The sequence below is a fragment of the Protomyctophum parallelum genome (genome assembly GCF_964188405.1).
Source record: "Protomyctophum parallelum genome assembly, chromosome: 14".
In the NCBI taxonomy this organism is placed as follows: Eukaryota; Metazoa; Chordata; class Actinopteri; order Myctophiformes; family Myctophidae; genus Protomyctophum; species Protomyctophum parallelum.
The window spans coordinates 37,433,956-37,455,391 of NC_139709.1; the positions used below are offsets into that span (position 1 = coordinate 37,433,956).

At 43.5% G+C, this 21,436-nt stretch overlaps 1 protein-coding gene across 1 annotated transcript; it reads left to right on the top strand.

Moving 5' to 3' along the window:
- Positions 1-397: 397 nt before the first annotated feature.
- Positions 398-21,427, top strand: adhfe1 (alcohol dehydrogenase iron containing 1). The gene is made up of 14 exons (XM_083781103.1): positions 398-552; positions 1,403-1,440; positions 1,559-1,608; positions 1,758-1,811; positions 4,177-4,331; positions 6,206-6,402; positions 9,339-9,416; positions 9,559-9,664; positions 11,168-11,320; positions 11,726-11,824; positions 13,279-13,357; positions 13,856-13,952; positions 14,226-14,383; positions 19,930-21,427. The coding sequence occupies exons 1-14, from the start codon at positions 500-502 to the stop codon at positions 20,011-20,013; spliced, it is 1,401 nt and encodes a 466-aa protein (XP_083637229.1). The 5' UTR covers positions 398-499; the 3' UTR covers positions 20,014-21,427.
- Positions 21,428-21,436: the final 9 nt, after the last annotated feature.

Sequence of the window (21,436 nt, forward strand, 5' to 3'; positions counted from 1 at the left end):
GAACAAAAAAATGTTGAACGATATAAATGAAACATGAATTAATTAATGCATGAATGAATGTGTATTTAATGTGTAAACTGACTGAATACTGATTTATAGTTTAAGTAGTGGAGAAAATAAACTTTTCATATAGGATAAATAAATTATCATCAGATCATTCTTCTTCATTCCTTCTGAATTATCATTCAGCAATCAGTGTCTGTCATCAAGGTGAATATGACAGCAACAGATCATATTCCTGTCATTTTTCATCAAAACAACATTTACATAATATTGTGATAATAACAAATCAAGTAGCCAGTCACAGAGCGCGTCCGCCCGGGCTATAGGATTATAAAGTTGCTGTACAACAACCAACAACACGTCTCACACACACACACCCCCAGCTGCAGCAACACGTTCAACACACATCTTTAGAGATTCTGCAGAAGACTTCAAGTCCAAGTCTCAAAGACATTTATTTAAAAGGAAAAATAATAATATATATATATAATTAACAATGGCAGGACGAGACAGAGTTGTACATCTGCTCAGACAACTGGAGAGAGCAGCGTGAGTTTAAAAAATATATATTTTAACGTTTTATATAATGTTGTTTTAAAACGTGTTGTTGCTGCCTGTCACGTTTCTAGTACGATGGTGTTGCGCACACAAAATCTGAAAAACAGATCTAGACTACAAGCAATCAATGCTGTAGAAAAGTTAAAAGACGCACGGCACAACAGCGTGGTCTGCACTGGTCTGGGCATAACTGATTCACCGTTTCACGAGTTTTAAAGACTCGTAGTATTGTATCATTTTGTACCGTAGTTTAAAATAGTATTCTGTACGGTAATTAGTAGCTAGGCTAGTATAGTGTAATACATTAGTATTTTTACATTATGACTAGAGTGGGAAATTATAGGAATATAAATAAAGCATACAGGTTGAGTGGCACTCGATCATGGGCAGTGCACCGCATAATTTGTACAGTATTCCATAAACATTGTGGGCATCTCAATGTTTTGTATTATTAATTATTTTTTTACCCCCAAGATTTTGTAAAAGTCATGAATAAATGTATGCTGTGGAAAAAAGATCTGAACTAATGTAAAGTAGGCTATAGATGATTTGATTATCAGACCAAAATTGGTTTATGCCCAAAATCACTTACTGTGCTGAATATGAGGTATTATGTAATTAAAAATGATTATATGTATTTATTTGCCCCCTCCCCCATTTATAATTGTCATAATAATTTATAATTGGCAAATGCTAATTAGCAGCATAATTGTAAAATATATATAGTAGTGTTGCATTAGCCTATAGTGTAGTTGTAGGCCTATAGCAGTGGGGAGAGTAACCAATGTATGTATTAAAATGTATTAAAGTCTTTTTTTAAAGTCAATTTGTTTGTCAACAGTTGCAGATGCCCCGCCCACTCCAATACGTTCCATCAAGGTAAAGTTATTATTATTATTATTATTATTATCAGTTATAATTGTAATTCATATTGTAAAACCACACATATGCATATTATGATTTGTGCTAATAGTTATTCATTATGATTTAATCTCAGGGGCTGGAGCTGCTGCATGCACTGTCAGGAAAACTGACTATGCATTTGAGGTAATTACTTGATAACTAAGTATAGATCACCCCAAACTGTAGGCATACTGTACCTACACTTTGTATTATCTGCACTTTTTTAATGTAATTTTTGTACAAATACAAAATAATAAAAATACCCCTTTGACATTGTGACATCTCCTTGTCAGATGGCCAGCTCCAACATCCGATATGGGGAGGGGGTCACCAGAGAGATCGGCATGGTAACGTATAGTTCCAACCAGTGTGTTGTAAAAAGTAGTAATTTGCCTCTGAGATGTAGGCGCAGTGGAGTATAATGTATCAATAATGGAAATAGTCAAGTCAAATGAATGTACTACAAACCTGTAGCAGTTATGTACATGAGATTATTTGTTAAACAACAATTCTCATGGCCCGGACGATTAGCTCAACCGTCTCGTCTCGGCACCTAGGCTGCTGAGCCAGCCTGACGGCGTGCCATGGGCTCGACTCCCGATCCCGAAGGCCTTTGCCTTCCCCCCCCCATCTCTCTCCCCATTTCCTGTCGGTCTACTTTCAACCTATCAATAAAGGCAGAAAAGGCTTGAAAAAAATCTAAAAACAATTCTCACCTACAAATGTCTCAAGTCTTAACACTCTGGCTCCACACCTCTCAGTCCTCCTCCATAAACGTACTACTGTATGTCACAGAAACTGCGGTCTACAGACTTGGACCTTCTCTCTGTCCCCCAAACTAGCAAGTGAACCTTTGGGGACAGCCTTCAGTATGGCAGCCATAGATATAATAACCTATATGCCTCATTGGCAGTTGCAGTTCATCGCAAGAGCTGAAGGGAATGCGCCAGGAGTGCAGAAAGGCATGCTGCCGCTGGCCATAGTGGCAAATCACAGCGCGTCTTTTCCGGGACTTATCAATTCAATTCAAAGGAGCTTTATTGGTTGTCAGTGGGGTAGGGAGCGCACCACTGTGTTCATTTGGACCGCACCGCACGCAAGTGGTTATATGCCTAAACCTAACCCTACAGTAACGGCTAACCTTAACCTCACAATAACTATGCCTAAACCTAACCTTAAGTCTGACCTCACAAAAACTATGCCGAAACCTAACCTTAACCCTAACCTCACAAAAACTATGCCTAAACCTAACCTTAACCGTAACCAGGATTTGATACCAGGAGGTGTTTAGGAGTCTAATGACTAGCGAGGCACGCTACCGAGTTGGCTGCCAGAATGGAGTTTTCTGGCTGTATTACAATGTGAGAAAGCCCCACCCAGCAGGTGCTCCAGTACTTCCTACTAGTAGTAGCCTAGCTGGCAGTGCAAAACAAGCGGTCCCTAAAAACCTGACACCTACAGAAACAATATTAGCTCCCTGTTAAAGGCCTATTCATAGTCTGGATTTTCGGTGGTGAGGTGACCACCGCTCCGGTGGTGAGCTGACCACCGGAGCTGAAATAACGTTGAGCGGTGGTGAGTAAAAACAGAGAGAAGGGCTGGAGCGGTGGTGGTGGTTTGCTCTTCACCGCGGCTTGTGACGTCATGTTGTAGTTCGGTGGTCACCTAACCACCGAAAATCCAGACTATGTATGAGCCTTAAGGCTCATACATAGCCGAAGGAGGCATCTACATTTCCCCCCACACTGAAACTCCCTCACAATGGAGATTCGCCAGGCTCCAACACTCGACTCTTTTAAGGCTGCCTTGAAAACACACCTATTCTCTCAGGCTTAGGCCTGACTCACACGTGCACAACAGATTGATGTATAGCTGATGCATGAGACTTATTGACTGATGCAAGCTCGCAATTCATTTCCAATGGGAGTCACATGGTTTGACACAACATTTTTGTTGTACGGCTTTCGGCTGTGTTTCGACTGCCCCCCTCCCCCTCATACAACAAAAATGTTGTGTCAAACCATGTGACTCCCATTGGAAATGCATTGCGAGCTTGCATCAGTAAACCCCATCACTCACACTGTCACAACAGAATGTTGTATAGCTGATGCATGAGACTTGTTGACTGTTGCAAGCTCGCAATTAATTTCCAATGGGAGTCACGTGGTTTGAAGAGACAAACGTGTTGTATGAGGGGGAGGGGGGCAGTCGAAACACATACAACATACATACATCAGCTTGCAGCTAGATGTATACGTAGGTGTGAGTGAGGCCTTATGGCAAATAGTTGTATGTTGTTTTGTATGGTTGTTTGTTTGTTGGCTGTTCATTGTTTTTGAGGGGCGCTATCCCCTCCTATGTCCAAAAATCTGCCTAACGATGATGTCACTGGTGGACGGGTTGCTGAACTTCCCACAGCCCTCCTATGAGACACAGACTTTTTTCTTTTCATGAACATTAGTGAGGACCAATTAAATGAAGATAAGTTGAAAAGTGGTGAAGTGAGTACAATTTGGAGGTATGTTTACTTTTAAAGTATTTCTACTCTCCACTACATCTCAGAGGTAAATATTATTTTTAATAATGTAGATTTTGATTATTGTTACAACACTAACTACTTCAGCCCTAACCCTATACATTTAGAATTCCACCATTTGAAAAACAAACAAACAAAATAAACAATATTTCCTCTCCTCGGCTGTCTCCCTGCAGGACCTCCAGAACATGGGAGCTCGTAAGGTGTGTCTGATGACAGATAAGAACCTGTCGACTCTGCCTCCCGTCAAGGCCGTTCTGGAGTCTCTGACCCAGAACGGAGTTAATTATAAGCTTTACGACAACGTCCGAGTGGAGCCCACAGACAACAGGTATATACACCGACTCCTCCCCTCTGACCCTTAGCCCCTCCCAATTTAACACAGACTCCTTCTCAACCCGTGGGTCGCGACCCCCCGAGGGGGTCGCCAAATTGTTTTTGGGGGTCCCCAAATTATTATTTTTTTTTCAAAAAAATTTGGGAACTGAATGGCTGTGAAATTGAAATGAAGAATTTACATAGAACACGTGAACTCACTTGTGATTTTGTGATGTCCTTCCTTTATGTTGCGGTCTCCAAACAAAGTATATAAGAACAACAAGTGGCTCGAATTGGAGACCTCAACATAAAGGAAGGACATCACAAAATCACAAGTTTAACGTTTTTATTAACCACTTAGCATTAAACCAACAAACAAAATACCAAACAAAGTACAGTTTAATGTCAGGTACTTTACCAACTCAGGAGAACAAAAGGAGACCTGGAGATGCCAGCTAAAACAGGGCAGGATGATTCCTGCTTCCTCACTCCTCCATTAGTCCAAACTGACTCACCAGGCAGCTGGGTGTCGGCTATTTAAAAGCTTCTGTTGATTGCCTTACTGGCTGCAGGTGCGTCCATGTCCAGGCTCCCATTGGCTGCAATACCTGTACAGGGTGATATACTCCCCCAGCCTCCTTCTGTGGGGAATAGGCCTGGCTGTTTCCCCTGGTTTGCCACAGTGTGCATGCGTGTGTCATTGATGTGTGATTGATTGATTGCATATTTATTGAAAAATCACACCTAAAGTAAGTGAAGTAAGTGGTGCAATTCTGTGTGGGGGACCCCGGGGGGACCCCGGAACATCCAGACCCCCAGGAACGCCCCCAGGGTGCCGGGCCGGTTCCGGCGAGCATCCAAAACGGTTGAGAAATGACAGAGTTACCGTGTACTGTACTGTACTGTACTGTACTGTACTGTACTGTACTGTACTGTACTGTACTGTACTGTACTGTACTGTACTGTACTGTACTGTACTGTACTGTACTGTACTGTACTGTACTGTACTTATACACCTGAAATCATCATATAGTTAATATGTATGTGTGTGTTAGGCTGCACAACAGTGACACTTGGTTTTGAAAACCAACCAAATTATATTTTCGTGCTCAGACACAGCCAGCCAGCCAAGGACAGACACAGCCAGTCAGCCAAAGACATACAAAGCTCCTTAATGAAGTGGTTGCAACACTTAAAATAATAATTGTATATCTTCCAAACTGAGTGCCATGTGTTTTTTTAGGTAGGACGGACAGACAGACAGACAGACAGACAGACAGACAGACAGATATAACCAATACATTCATACAATTTTAACATATTAGACCAGTAAAAGAACACGGGTAGTGTAAAGGGAACCCTAGCTGGCGCAGAGGTGAAGTTCCTGCTCGTCACCTTGGAGTCTTTGGATAGTGAATTGTCCGCTGTGCCTCTGGCTTGGCCTGGTCCTCCAACGAACACCATTGGTCGTGTTCGAGGGTGTGATTCCATTCTTGATTATTTTCATGAACCCCCCACCTCCCCTATACATGACCCCCCTGTAGGGCTCGCCTCAGCAGTGACAGTCAACACACACAAGTGTGTGAGGGAAATTGGCATAACGTAATTGCATTAGGATAAAAAGAAACTGATGTGTAATTTGAGTGTTTTAAATGTACAGTGTAACAGTGTAAATGTGTTCAGGGTTGGATGGCATTCGAGTGATTAGAAATTTAGACCACAGGAATGTTGTAATTATTGGGTTTAGTGTTGGATTGAGAGCTTATGCATTGCTTATGCATTGTTATTAGTAGCATGTAACGTACATCACATGGTACCTCTGTCTGTTTGTGTCTGTCTCTCTCTCTATCTCACTGTTTCCCCTCTCTGTCTGTCTCTCTCTATAAGTTTTAAGGAGGCCATTGCGTTTGCCAAGCGTGAGTCCTTTGATGTTTTCGTGGCAGTGGGTGGGGGCTCTGTGATTGACACCTGCAAAGCAGCCAATCTGTACGCGTGCCACCCTGAGGCAGACTTCCTGGACTTCGTCAATGCTCCCATTGGGAAAGGAAAACCCATCACTGGTGCTCTTAAACCTCTGATCGCAGGTATACCTTCTACACAGATCACACATTTTAAAACCATTATTACACGGCTTGGTTGAATGCTTTATTCTGATTGGTCAATCGCGGAATAGCGGAGTGTTATTTCTGGATAATAATGACCGATGTACTCAGTAACAGGCAAACACACAATTTTCATTTACAACTAAACGTTAGTCATTATTAGACATTAAGGTGCAAAATGTACAAGAAATAAAATGTAAACAGGTTCAACCACATAATCACAAGTGTAGATCCACAGGAAAAATAAAGTCCGCGTTCAGCCTGAAGACAGGCTGAACCAGCTGATTTCACCATTTTCTCCTCTTTTAGTCCAGAGCTGAACATTATGAACCTTTGACTCAGGAGTTCATTCAAATAGTGGTTACTTATTTGTAAATACCAATACATTATTTTGTGAAATAAACAACTTAATTACTTACTTACTTACTTATTCATTTATTTATATAAGTTCCTCTGTGTGTGCACATGTGGGGGGGGGGGGGGCTCCAAGGAAAAACGGTTAGGGACCACTGGATTAAAGGCATACTTGTGCTGCACTTATTGATGGCATCGATACATGGATAAACACACACACACACACACACACACACACACACACACACACACACACACACCTAGGCCCTCATTTATCAATTGAGTGTAAAATCTGCCACATATTCGAGTGCAGGTTTCGTAGTACACCCACGTCGCCACGGCATTTATAAAGTGATCGCAAACAGCTGATCCTTCCTTAATTTCGTTCCAACGTTAATAAATGTGACGGCTGAAATCTATCTGGCACGCCCTATGAAATCAAGCCTCGCCCTCGTTTTTGCGACATGAACACATGCAATACGATCAAACAACGCATGGTAACCTAGTTACACAATGGAAAAAGCAAATAAAAAAGTTTCCCCTTGCTGGCCGCCTCACCCCCCTCTCATACACACACACAGGCGCGCACACGCAACTTGCAAGCCCAACTGGTGTGTTATTGTCTCCACCAGGCCGAAGGCATGGGGAGAGAGTATGTTTTGCACTCCGTCCGTCCGTCCGTCCGTGTGTGTGTGTGTGTGTGTGTGTGTGTGTGTGTGTCCGTGAACAGCTAATCTCGGCCACCGTTAACCCGGTCGATGCCAAATTTTGCACACACACTCCCTGGATGCCAACGATGAACCTCTGCCCCAAACCTTCCAGAACGGCCTGTTATAGCGCCACCAGGAGGCCGCTTTGTGCAAAACAAGTTTTTGCACAGCACACCTACAGATTTTGTCCAAACATCACGCAAATTGGTACACAGTCTCTCTAGAGCCATTCAACCAAACCGGTCTTTCAGATTTCTCACACTCCATCCTGATTGGTTAAGATTGGCTTCCAAAGTTCACAGGAGTGCTCAGTTTCAAACAAAATGCTGCAAATCATGAACACATCGCGTGATTTCCGTGAAATTGTGCACCCACATTCCCACTAGGCCGAGGACAAAATGCCACATGAACAATTTCAACTCAACCTCAAGGTGGCGCTATAACTGCCCGAAAAGTGTTTTTACCTCTAACTGCACGGATCTGTGGATAACCTGGTGGAGACCTGTGCCCAGAAGGGCACTTTTTCTAGTTGTATCTTAAATATATAAAGAACGAACACCTGCATGAATTAAAGAAAGGCCTTTCGCCTCGCTTGCCTTTCTGGTTAGTAAACCACAGCATGCAAGCCGCCTTTGTTTTAAATGGTCCCCCAAACCGTCCACACTTCACACCTAACAGGCGGGGATGCTAATTTGCCCAGTCAATCATTTAATCCACGCTACGCCGCCTGCTGTGTGTTGTTAGTTGTAGGCTAAATTATTAAAGTCTTCGTTCATTTAATATACAACAAAATATATTAGTGAACGAAAACCTGAACCTGTGAACCATATGAATTAAATAACAATTAAATAGGCGCGCGCACACATGCTGCTGTTTTAGGTGCATCTCCTCCCTCCTGTCCCGTCTGTCTCTAAACCGTGACCATGCACGTTTATGACAATCTATTTAGATTGCCTCGCGAGTCGCTGCTGTGGCTGGGCAGTGTCAATTATATGAATGTGCTGCCTATACCAGCCTCATGTACATGGCTGGCACTGGTGGGCTGGCTGGGTTAGCCTATCTCCGATGCGGTCCCCTCGACTCCCCTGCACTTGCGCACGCCGGCAAGGCACATTTGGCATTCGAGCGACGCGTCGGGTTTATCCTTAATTAAAAGGACGAGACGTAACGCGAGAAAGACATGGCTGTAGATTGCAGGAGCCATACCCGTTGGTGTTGGTTGGTAGACTTGATAGCTGCATAGACTCGGTCCCAGGCTTACTTATCTGCGAAAAGAAGAGCTATATCTGCAGCTAATAACTATGCAAATGCCTCTCGATCCATGTCATGGAAGTTAACTATTGTAGGAGTGGGGGGGGGGGGGGGGGGGGGGGGGGGGCTACCGGTATGCGCTCATGCATAACACTGTTTAAATGGCTTATATGACTTGCAACATTGTTTTTAATTGCGCGATTTTAATTTCTTGCACACTTGGAAATATCCTACCAATTTCATATGACATGCCTTTACAAAATATATTTTTTTCACATGTATTATTAGTTTTATGCATTTTAGGAGTGAAAACATATGTTTAGATGCCTGTGACAGCCTCTCAGCTGGTCAAAGCGCTGCTCCGCTGTTCTACGACAGAACAACAGGTGAGGACAAAGCGTACGACAGCTCCCGACCAGACGTAACTTTTTGTCCTACTCAAGTGCAATTTCAAGCTTTGGCGGAAATTGTAAATGCCGAAAATGTCGGTAATTTCGGCGTGCACCCATATTTTGGCGTACGCACGGTTGATAAATGAGGGCCCTACAGTGCAAATTGGGTTTCTAAATAATAAATAAATAATATCTATGTTTTCCTCTTTAGTTCCTACGACTGCTGGAACCGGCAGTGAGACGACTGGGGTTGCTATTTTTGACTTTGAACATCTGAAGGCAAAAACTGGTATGTCTGTGGAAAGAAATAACACCACCCCGCCCTAAGCCCTAACAAGGGTGGTGCTTGGAGTATTGTGTGTTCAGCTAGTAATGTGTTTTGGGGTGGGGTTTGGGTTGTATTCATGATTGTGTTTTTGGTGTGTGTTCAGGTATTGCCAGCAGGGCCATCAAACCAACCCTGGGCATGGTGGATCCTCTCCACACTCTCCATATGCCAGAGAGAGTAGCAGCCAATAGTGGATTTGACGTTCTGTGGTGAGTCTACTTCAAATGTATCGTCCAGTCACATGTTGCAGGTGTAAATAGCGTCATCCATCATTTGTAGTTTTAAATAAAGTTGTCCAATGGAGTTAAGAGGTTTTGTCCAAAGCACTTTTTACTACTTTCCATTGGTTCAATATTTTCGAAACAACTCACAGACGTAAAGGGTGTTCAATAGCACTGATTTATGCCAAAATAAATAATCAAAAACCTCAAGAATTGAGTTGAGGTTTCCTCCCGACAGCAACGAAAAACAGTAATACATGATGTTAAAAAGCAGCAGGTGTATAGTAACAGATATATATACACGAGGTTAAAATAGAAATAGATACAGTAGCACATATTATCTACATTACATGATGTTGAAATAGCAGCTTATATAGTAACAGATATATTCATAAAGGTGCAATGATAGAACTGTAACAGATATAGAACATAGACCTTTGTGTATAATAGTGTCATGTGCAGATAAGACATCAGTATCACTGGTTATGGGTTTCAAAATTGTCGGATAAAAATGTAAGGAAAATAAATAAATAATGTGGTCTTTAAATGTACTAGCCACATAGACTCAAAGGGCAACCTTTCATGTGTTTTACAATACTGTACGTTTCTCCCACATCTGGCATTGACTGGCGGCCCCAGAGCCCCACAGCAATAATGTCGTCACACATTAACTGAGGTGAAAAGTCAATGTCACATGATTAGGTTTGTATCTGTGCTGTTGGTGAAAGGTGATTCAGTTTAGCTGACACTCTTACCCACATTGACTTACAAGGATTAGAAGAAGCAACTTGAACCCTAGTCGACCAACGACACGGTGCGAGATCAAGTAAAGACTGCAGACTTAGAATAGTGTCTCAAAGCATACCAATGAACGTCCAGAACACCAGAAATCCACACATCTGTGTGTTTATTTCTCTCCGTCTGTCTTTTTCAAGGACCCCCCCCCCCCCCGTAACTCTTGACAGTATGCACTATGCAACTGGCACCATTTGTATACTGTCAGAGTTACAGAAGTGCAAGGGTCAAACGTCAAACTTGGCCTAGTTATAGCTTAAATGGCTTGACTTAAAAGCCATTTAAGCTATAGCTACAGTAGTCTACGTTTGGACTTATTGTGAGGTGGTGCAACCCCCTACTGGTCCCTGGCATAACCGAAGGAGCACATGGTTATCGCAAGTCCGACCGACTTGGCGATGGAGAACCTTTGTTACCTAAAGTAAACCTGCTTTTTTTGTTGACCTTTTTATATTTTTTGTAACCTTTTCTGTAACCCCAAAAGTCAAATTTCACATCACCATATGTAATATAAATGCCAAATGGCAAGACAGAAGTCATCAAGAACAGAACGGATTCCTCGCGACATCACAATATGTAATAGAAAGACTGAATTAATTTTCAAGTGGATCCCTTGTGGCTCACGTTAGTGCAACAACACTTGCAATTTCCTCAGAATTGTACCTGATTCTAATGAATGTTTGTCCTGCATTGCAGCCATGCTCTGGAGTCGTACACCGCTCTGCCCTACAACCAGCGACAGCCCTGTCCTCCAAACCCCATCAACAGACCAGCTTACCAGGGCAGCAACCCCATCAGTGATGTCTGGTCCCGTCATGCACTCAATGTGGTGGCCAAATACATGAAACGGTACGATACCACCACCTGGTGGCATACCATCACATTACATCCAGCCAGTCTCTGCTACAATGTCTCCCTCTCAGCTGTCCTGTCTGTCTCTCCTACACTATCTCCTTCTCTGCTGTCCTACTGTCTGTCTCTCCTACACTATCCCCTTCTCTGCTGTCCTGTCTGTCTCTCCTACACTATCTCCTTCTCTGCTCTCCTACTGTCTGTCTCTCCTACACTGCCCCTCTCAGCTGTTCTTCTGTCTGTCTCTACACGGTCTCCCTCTCAGCTTTCCTGCAGTGCCTGAGACCTTTAACACAATTCTATTAAACATTATTAGATTTACATCTGTCATAATAATCAGAATGTTTGCTTTCTTCACCGATTGATGAATTAATGTATATATAATACTATTGATGGTTACAGGTCAGTGCGTGACCCAGAGGACAAGGAGGCCAGGTCCAGCATGCATCTGGCTAGTGTGTTTGCAGGGATTGGATTTGGAAACGCAGGAGTCCATCTCTGGTGATTATTTTGTTGTTGACTATTACGACCTTATGACCCTATATGGGGTCTTGGCTCCAAAGGGGTAATATGTGTGGGTAATATGTGTAATATGTGGCTGTCAAGGATCACAAACCAATTCAGGCAAAAGTGTACATTTATTGAAAAAGAGGTTTCACAATATTCACAAGACAACAGGGAAAGCGTGTATATATATTACGTCAGGGTGGCCATGCAAAAATAACAAAAACTCCCCCCAACCCTACCTAGAAAAGAAACAATCCTAAACTACACCAAAAAGAAAATCACAATCTAGGCTCCCTGACTAACCAAACAATGGGTCAAAACTGGGGCACCAAAATAAATAGCAGCACACCCTTACCAGATACAGCTTCCCTTGGTTTGTGATACTTGGACAGTGGTTTATGAGTTGAGTTGATTAGTAACTTTGGCTAACAACTTTGTCAGACTAGTGACTTTATCTGACTAATTATGCTTTCATTGGGAAAACAGAACAAACAGGGTCTCAGCAGCAGTGTTTGCATGTGGTGTTTGGTACAATGGCAAAAGAGGCTTCTCTCTCCCTTTATACTGGTTGGTGATGAGGCTCAGGTGTTTCACAATCTCCACGACACGCCTCCAATCTCTACTGCCGCTCCCACCATCCATCATCAGCACTGGAAAACACTAAAAGTGGATTATGCACAGACCAAAACAACACTAGGGCCTCATAGGACCGTAACATTGACAAAATGCCTCTTGCCAGGAAAGCTTTCTCAAAGAAAGAAAGAACAAAGTTAAATTATGCAACACATTGTTATCCTGCCGTAGCCATGATGATCTTGTAGGCTTTTGCGGAGGTTAAAATGTAATTTATATAGCATGTTATATAGACAGATGCCAGGCACATTGTTGAATGCCATCCTATTGGACTGCAATATGACCCCTCAGAGACTGTCTGTCTGCACTTAACTCGAGAACCGTTCGCCCCACCGACTTCAAATTCGACACACGCGTTCTACACCCGCGCAGGGAGTGCAGTACCCGGTGTCGAGTCGGTCGGACCCACGGTTGCCCAGATCGGCCACAAAAGGCCTCTGCCCGGGCTCTGGACAGGGCCCCTGCCCAGGGTCCATATATGGAGCTGGCCTGTTCTGACATCACAACACTCCATATTTGGGCATGCCTGACACAGAACTCTAGGGACACGCAGAGACAGATACAGAAATCTACATATATGGGCAAAAAAGGGACACACAAAATCTGCATAGACTCCATATTTGGGCATGCCTGACAAAGAACTGGCATAAAGGGACACAGACATAATAGCTGGGTGGGGCATTCATGTCCAACTTGCATCGTTCCAAGTAGGCCAGTGCCCAAAACGGGCACCGCTATATAATTAGTCATAATCATTGTTCAATGTATGCCTCCCTCTAGTGATTGGTATTATTATGTTGTTGTTGTTTGTGTAGTCATGGCATGTCGTACCCCATCGCTGGTAATGTGAAGACCTACATGGCTAAAGGATACAACGTGGATCACCCTATCGTGGTGAGTGCATACTTTTTTTTTTTTTACTTTCATTTCATTTTTACTCATGCCTGTATAGCTGGACAATTTAAATGATGTACTTTGCACCTTGACTACTGCACCTTGATTGCACCTTGAATTTTGTAGACTAAAACTATGACGAAAAATGTTCATCTCTCATTGACGAAACCAAATAAAGCTATGACATTGATGACTAAAACTAAGACTAAATAATATTGACAATTCCGTCAACAAATGAAAAACTAGACTAAAATGTTTGAGAGGGACTAGTGGAGAAGAGATCCGGTAGACAATTCATTTTATGTTTGGTTGTGCTTGTGTGTCTCTGAAAATAGCAAATCTAAGCTCACAACGTGTCGCACTGCGATGCGTTGTGAGCTTGTAGATCGTCAATTTTCAGCATGTAAGTTGTAACCAAACGTAAAATCATGTGTGTGTGTGTGTGTGTGTGTGTGTGTGTGTGTGTGTGTGTGTGTGTGTGTGTGTGTGTGTTCACAGCCTCATGGTCTGTCGGTGGTCCTCACCTCTCCTGCAGTGTTTACCTTCACAGCCAGCATGTGTCCAGAGCGTCACCTGGAGGCAGCACAGATCCTAGGTAACATCACTGACTTATGAACACCCACTTGTCATAATGTGTTGTAATCATCATTATATCCATGTATTTAGGTCACACGGTATTCTTGTTTTATTTGTTTTTTAACTATTTAAACACTCTAGTCTTAGTGAAACAGACTTGGTTTACAACTGTAGCCTGACAAATCTCTGATCTACAAGCTCAAGTTGTAGATGCAGGGGTTCAAGTTGTTAACGAAGATCGAAAACATAAAAATGTGAGTGTGCCTTAAAATGTGAGTGTTGCTGGTTTCAGGTGCCGACACCAGCATGGCTAAGAGGGAGGATGCCGGGCCGATATTGGCCGACACGCTGAGGAAGTTTCTGTATGACCTGGAAGTAGATGACGGCCTGAGCGCTGTGGGTTACACTAAAGATGACATCCCTGGACTGGTCAAAGGAACCATTCCTCAGGTACAATCTTTATTATGTAACAGATAATTACTTTGAAATGAGAGATGAACAGGAAGTTAGGGAGGCACGGGCGATCTGACGGGCAGAATTAAATAATGACAAGCTGGCGCGATTGTGTGAATGAAATGTATGTTTCTCACACACACCTGCCTGACTTGCAGTCAACTCATTTTATGCGACGCGCAGGATAGTGTTTTGACACAGCTGAAGCAGCACTCAACGTCGGTCCACTTTTAGTAAGGATGTGAAGAGTGTAGTAGTATAGCCTGACAGAGAATTTCCCATCACCTAAAGGTAATTTGAATACACTAAATAGTCTAGACAACCTTAGCTTGGAAGCTCTGAGCCTTGCTGTGAGAACAACAGAAATTAACACGTGGCTCTGTTGTCCTGGAGCCTCTTCTCACCTGTCCCCCCACCCCCCCTCTTCCTTTGTGTGTAAGCAAATGGTCCTTACATCTAGAGAGATTGTATTCACTTCTGGGTCCACCTTGTGGGTGGGACTAAACTGCTATATAAACTGTAACTCTGTGCTTGTATGGTTATGCCTGCTTGGGAGACCTGCCTGCGTGTTGCAGCATCCGTGGACGGCTGTACACGTTAAATAAAGATCAACAAAGGGACCTTGCTTTCCTCCTGATTCCTCTTGACAGACCTTCAAGCCTGGTGATTCCTCACGCGTTTAGAGTGTGTAAAACTGCCATTTCATTTGGTGTCAAGAAGTGGGATCCTGTGTTGTCTGAGCTCCGGAAGATCAAGCCGACTGATTTATCCATCACGTCAACGAACGCCATCTACAGGAGAAGTCAAGGCTGCATCTACGGAGTTCAGCGCCAGGATTTTAAAAAACCCTGTGGCTACACTAAAAAAAACGGTGAGAATCTTCCAAATTTCAGACAATTGAAGAGCTAATTATAAATTCTAAGACCATATTTTGCCAACCTATCTATTGTAATAGTCAAGTATGCTTGATTCAAAATACAGCAGCAAGCCTAGCCTAAGAAAAGAGACCTTGCATTAAGCCAAGTTTGCAAACGCAAAGACACCTTGTTAACCTTGTTGAAAACAACATAAAGAAAACATAAAGATACAGCGTTTGGCATTAAGTCCAGTAAAGAAAGAGAAGTAAGTTTGTAAACACAAAGACACCTTGTTATACTGAGAATAGCATAAGAACCTTGTTAAACAACATAAAGACATCTTGTTACTCTCAGATAAGACATAAAGATACCGTGTTTAGACCAAGTAAAGTTTGTAGCACAAAGATTACCGTGTTACATAGATAGTCAGTATGGGAAATAAAAAAAGTGCGCCAGTGGCAGAAGACAAAGAAAGATGGTCTCCTCTCATGAGCGGGATGGTTGCAAAATATGGTCCAGAAGCATTAGACTGTCTTGATGAGTGGAAACAGATGGGGTTCCCAGAACAAGGCTCTTTAAGTATAAAAAAATTGCTTGACTTAGACCGACTACTAAGAGAAGCTGAGAAGAAAATGAGAAAGAAAAAGTCAGTTAAAACGCACAAACTTGACAGATGTGACCGCCACAGGAAAGTATTGTCAATGTGGATGGAGGAAGCACAATTTAGACAACGGGAGAGTCATATGAGGGAACTTCCAAACATAGATTCTTTGAGGGAAGAGAGCGGGCCACTGGCTCCTCAGAATTCTCCTTTGTCTCCTCCACAGCAGACCCTGGACCTGGGCTGCCTGGGCTCCATGCGGGCCGGTCAATCTGCCATCCAGCTACAACGGACGGCTGTGGCTCTTGCTGCGGGCCTGCAACCCTCTACTCCAGCAGCGGTCCTGATATCCGCTGCGCTCAGCCTATTGAAAACTGTTGCTGCAGACCTACAGCCCTCTACTCCAACGGCAATATTGGTGTCCACTGCGATCAGCCTTCTGGAGACTGTTGCTACGGGCCTACAGCCCTCGACTCCAACGCCAATCCTGGTGTCCGCTGTGCTCAGCCTTCTGGATACTGTCGCTGCAGGCCTGCAGCCGTCTACTCCAGCGGTAATCCTGATATCCGCTGCACTGGGCCTATTGAAAGAGGCTCGACACAAGGAAGGCTCCGCTCGGTCCAATGACACTACTAAGAGCCGACGTCCATCCTGCACTGGCATCCCTGGCCCAGAGCTGGCCAACAGTGACGATGCGGACACGACACGGAAACCACAGACCTTGCTTCCATCTGTGCATCCGTCCACCCCTGGCAGCCATGGGGGGACAGGGCCCCATCGCAGCAGTGTCATCATCACCCAGGGCAGCACACCGCCACATGAGCAGGGAAGAAGAGGGCCTGGGACAGCGAGACGCGCACAGGGTGCATCAGAACAGCCCATGGCGGAGAAACCTGTGGGTGATGCAGTGGCATGGGGAGCCGATGACATCCAGCCAGCTACGTACGTAGAGGAGACGGTGCCTGTGGGAGCCGGGAGTGCCTGGGAGAACCACGCGGACGGTCCACAGCCTTCAACCAAGAGGGAATCGTCGGACATCGAGGTGGGGAGAACAGAACCAGCAGGAGCAGAGCAGCCCGGGACCGGAGACAAGCCAGCGACAGACGTCGAGGGCAAGGGGACATCTCCTGTGCACAGCGCAGGAGGGCTGCTGACTACAAGGGCGGAGGCGGCAGGCGGCTGTCTAGAGACGGAGGCCCTGGAGCCTACCTACACGACCCTAATCGTCAAACCAGCGACGGACGTCGAGGGTGTGGCCAAGAATCTACTCGTTCAACAGGCGGTGGGAGAGGTGTACACACTTACACGCCCAGGGAAGGTTCCAGCGGGCCAACCAATGAAGGAGGAGATGACCGCAGTACCGGCAGTTGCGTTCCGTAAGTTTTTACACGCACTGTCAGAGTTGGCAGGAAAGGAGAGGTTCACGCCTCCATTTCTTAAATCTAAGGCCAGAAAGAAGCCTTTATTTTCCAATCCTGGTGGAAAGAAAAAGAAGGTGAAGTGGAAATGGACTTGGAGAGACACTTTTCGGAAGTCTGCTAAGGAGTACCATGTGACTTACCCACCATGAGACTCAACACACATACACACACACACCTCCCCCTATCAGACAGCCCAATTAAAAAGAAAAAGAAAAAAAGTGGGGGGATCACTCGACCGTATACCTGGAAAGAAAATATTGTTTGGAAATATGATGTTTTCTGTTTATTTGTTATGTTATAGTTTGCTTTGCTAAATACAGGTCAAATTGATTCAACAGGGTACTGTATTAGTATCATTTTTAGGGATTTATTGGTTTATTTGATTGCCTAGCCACGATTGTTAAACCCATGTGTCATTCTTTTGCTTAGCTCAAATATGTTACAAGTACTTCTATTTTTTATGTATTTTCTTCAAATGTATTATGATGTATTATTTTGATATTGATGGAAAATTCACAATTATTGTTTAATTAAGCTGTTGTTTAATTAACAAGAGGAAGGATTTGACAGAGAATTTCCCATCACCTAAAGGTAATTTGAATACACTAAATAGTCTAGACAACCTTAGCTTGGAAGCTCTGAGCCTTGCTGTGAGAACAACAGAAATTAACACGTGGCTCTGTTGTCCTGGAGCCTCTTCTCACCTGTCCCCCCACCCCCCCTCTTCCTTTGTGTGTAAGCAAATGGTCCTTACATCTAGAGAGATTGTATTCACTTCTGGGTCCACCTTGTGGGTGGGACTAAACTGCTATATAAACTGTAACTCTGTGCTTGTATGGTTATGCCTGCTTGGGAGACCTGCCTGCGTGTTGCAGCATCCGTGGACGGCTGTACACGTTAAATAAAGATCAACAAAGGGACCTTGCTTTCCTCCTGATTCCTCTTGACAGACCTTCAAGCCTGGTGATTCCTCACGCGTTTAGAGTGTGTAAAACTGCCATTTCAAGCCTCATACTCCACTCAACTCTTCACTTCCTTACTAAAAGTGAACTAATTTAAGTTATATGTTATATGTTGCTATATAGTTATAATGAAGAAAACGGTTATACCAACAGCGAAAGTGGGCTTGGTGGTGTTTTTAGCATGGCGTTTCTTCCCAGGCGAAGATTACCTGACTGGCGTTTGAAGCATAGACTGTAAAAAATATGGACAAAGCGTTCCCCGGGTCTAACATGAACGTAAAATGAAGCCTGTAATGATATGCTAATTCCTGATGTAAGTCGCCATCTTTCTAGATCCGTTTGGTACCAGCTGGCCATTGGCTGGCTCCGTTTTGTACCAGCTGGTCATTGGCTGCCCAGACAACGAGGCGGGACTTCCCCCCTTCTTCTCCGTTGGTTTTTATTTTGACTCGAGTGGGAGGAGAAGACTCTTGAGTGGGAGGGGAATCCCGATCATAGACTGTAACGGTAGCCACGCCCCTCAGAACATACGCGACTTTATGGTCATTTTTTTAATTAATGGGACCATAATTTTCCAAAAAGAATATTATGACATTAGAAATGAGACTTTAAACTAGTGACTGGAAGAAGAAAGTATTCATGACCATGTTTATTAAGGTAATACAGTCTAGGTGAAGTTGGGCCAAAATACATGGGCCTCTATGGAGCTATGGGGCTTTTTGGGTCCAGTCCAGCAGTCCAACAGGCCATTATATGAACTACCGATTTCAAATGAGGCTTCACGAAATATCTGGCTGACTGCCCCCCTGGTTTGAAGCAATGTCTGTGTCTGTATATATTCACATGAGTTGTGCAGTGCAATCTTAATAATGTCGCAGGACTGAGAATGTAGAAAAGATGTTTTACAGATAATGAGATCTTTATTGATCCCCTGGGGGAAATTCAGGTGTCAGAGACAGTGACACAATGACAACGTCAACACATTAGGAAAGCTGAGATAAAGACAGTAGGACAGACGAGGGGGAGACAGTGTATGAGAGACAGACAGTAGGACAGCTGAGAGGGAGACAGTATAGGAGAGACAGACAGTAGGACAGCCGAGAGAGAGACAGACAGTAGGACAGTAGGAGAGGGACACAGTGTAGGAGAGACAGACAGTAGGACAGCCGAGAGAGAGACAGTATAGAAGAGACAGACAGTAGGACAGCCGAGAGGGACACAGTGTAGGAGAGACAGACAGTAGGACAGCCGAGAGGGAAACTGTAGGAGAGACAGCGCATGACCACTTCCTGTGGTCATGCATCCTAATGTCCCTATTCGGGGGCGAACATTTGCAGACAATTGCCGATCTACAAACCGTATTGCAATGTGTTGTAAGCTGATCTACAAGCATAAATAAAATACGGTATAAGTAGTATAAATAAAAGTATAATTAAGAAGTATAAATATAATACGGGTAGGAAAAGCTGGAGGAGCTGAGGAGTTGAGCGGAGCCCTGGGAGACCACGGTTTGAATGTGTTTTTTCTGCGCTTGTGTTTCAGGAGAGAGTGACCAAGCTGTGTTGTTTTTGAGTGGTGCAACCACTCCCTTACGGAGCTATGTGTGGGTGGCTGGGTGCGTCTGAGCACGAAAACAGCAGGAGAGAGTGACCAAGCTGTGTTGTGTTTCAAGAGAGAGTGACAAAGCTGTCTTGTTTTTCAGGAGAGGGTGACCAAGCTGTCTCCCAGAGAACACACAGAGGAAGATCTCACCCACCTGTTTGAAGCTTCCATGAAGCTTTATTAACAATACGTCTCTTTACACACGCACACACACACACACACACACACACACACACACACACACACACACACACACACACACACACACACACACACACACACACACACACACACACACACACACACACACACACACACACACACACACACACACACACACACACACACACACACACACACACACACACACACACACACACACACACACACACAATACATCCCTGGACATTACTGTGAATATGGTTAGATACCATATAGTTAGTTAGTGCTGTGTAACTACGTTTTTTACTTACTTATTTCCTTAACTTCCTCACAGTGTATGACTTTTATACTTGTCATGTACATTATTGTGATGACGAGTCTGTCCTTTAGGCCAGGCACTAAAAATATATATAATAAAAAAGTAGTGAAAACAGACAATCTACAAGCGATGCATTGTGCGCTTATATATTTGCTTTTTTCACTAGTTTGGGTCACAGGCAAAAGTCTAATCTCTCTTTTAGGTCTCGACCTGAAAAGTTTGGGAAGCACTGCTTTAGGGGTAGGAGCAAATGAGACACTACTAGAGCAACACGCACACCTTTTATGAAACTGTTTTCTCTATTGAACATTTATAAAAAACACGCAATCATGTTTTCTGTATTGATGTGGTTTTAATTTGAATTCCGTCAACGTGGATGTGAAATGTGAATGAATATTCTAGTCTGCTGATTTAGGATTGATTCTGCTGTCAATTCATCATTAACATCGATGACGGTGGCAGTGCCTTGCTCTATTACACAGAGAATAGAACCCTCAACTTTTGACAGTGAGTGGTATAAACCCACAGCGGACATTAGAATGTGTTTTTTAGACTAGCATACGTTATGGAAGAATGTGAACGTATAGTGCTGTTTAACTGCTCTCCAGACAGAGAGGTAATGCATTTTGAACTATAATAAAGATGGCGGTGCATCATTATGCAATACATACAATACACCATTGCACATGGTGTTATGCAACGGAAATTGGAGATTGTATACAGTGAGGTTTCACTCCTAAGTGTCTTTATTGTTGTAATCGTGTAGTTTCATGTGAGTTGAAAGGAGTCAATGAAATGACAGCTGTGAAGTTATATTTTTGAAAAGTAAACTCACTTTTTGTATGCGACTGTTCATTAAAGAACCTGTTGGCTTTTGTGAAGAATGGTGTCATGTGACATCTCATTTAAACCTCTTAAAGGGATGTTTCCCTTTAAATGTATATTCTGGCTTTTGTGTGCAACCTAGATAGATTTTAAATTGCTTGATTCAATATTTAGATATTTGATATGTATTTGATCAGATACGCCCCTTATTATAAACCCATTGAACTTCAAACTCACAGGCACCATGGGGGGTGTTTTTTCAATTACTTATAAAATATATATTTTAATAAAAATAAATGGT

What these genes read in the sequence shown, in the direction of transcription:
- adhfe1 (XM_083781103.1), top strand. Translation starts at nt 500, where the DNA reads ATGGCAGGACGAGACAGAGTTGTACATCTGCTCAGACAACTGGAGAGA. An exon ending in AGTGGATTTGACGTTCTGTG is followed by an intron (nt 9,665 to 11,167) that starts GTGAGTCTACTT and finishes CCTGCATTGCAG; the next exon opens with CCATGCTCTGGAGTCGTACA. An exon ending in TCAAAGGAACCATTCCTCAG is followed by an intron (nt 14,384 to 19,929) that starts GTACAATCTTTA and finishes CTTGTTTTTCAG; the next exon opens with GAGAGGGTGACCAAGCTGTC.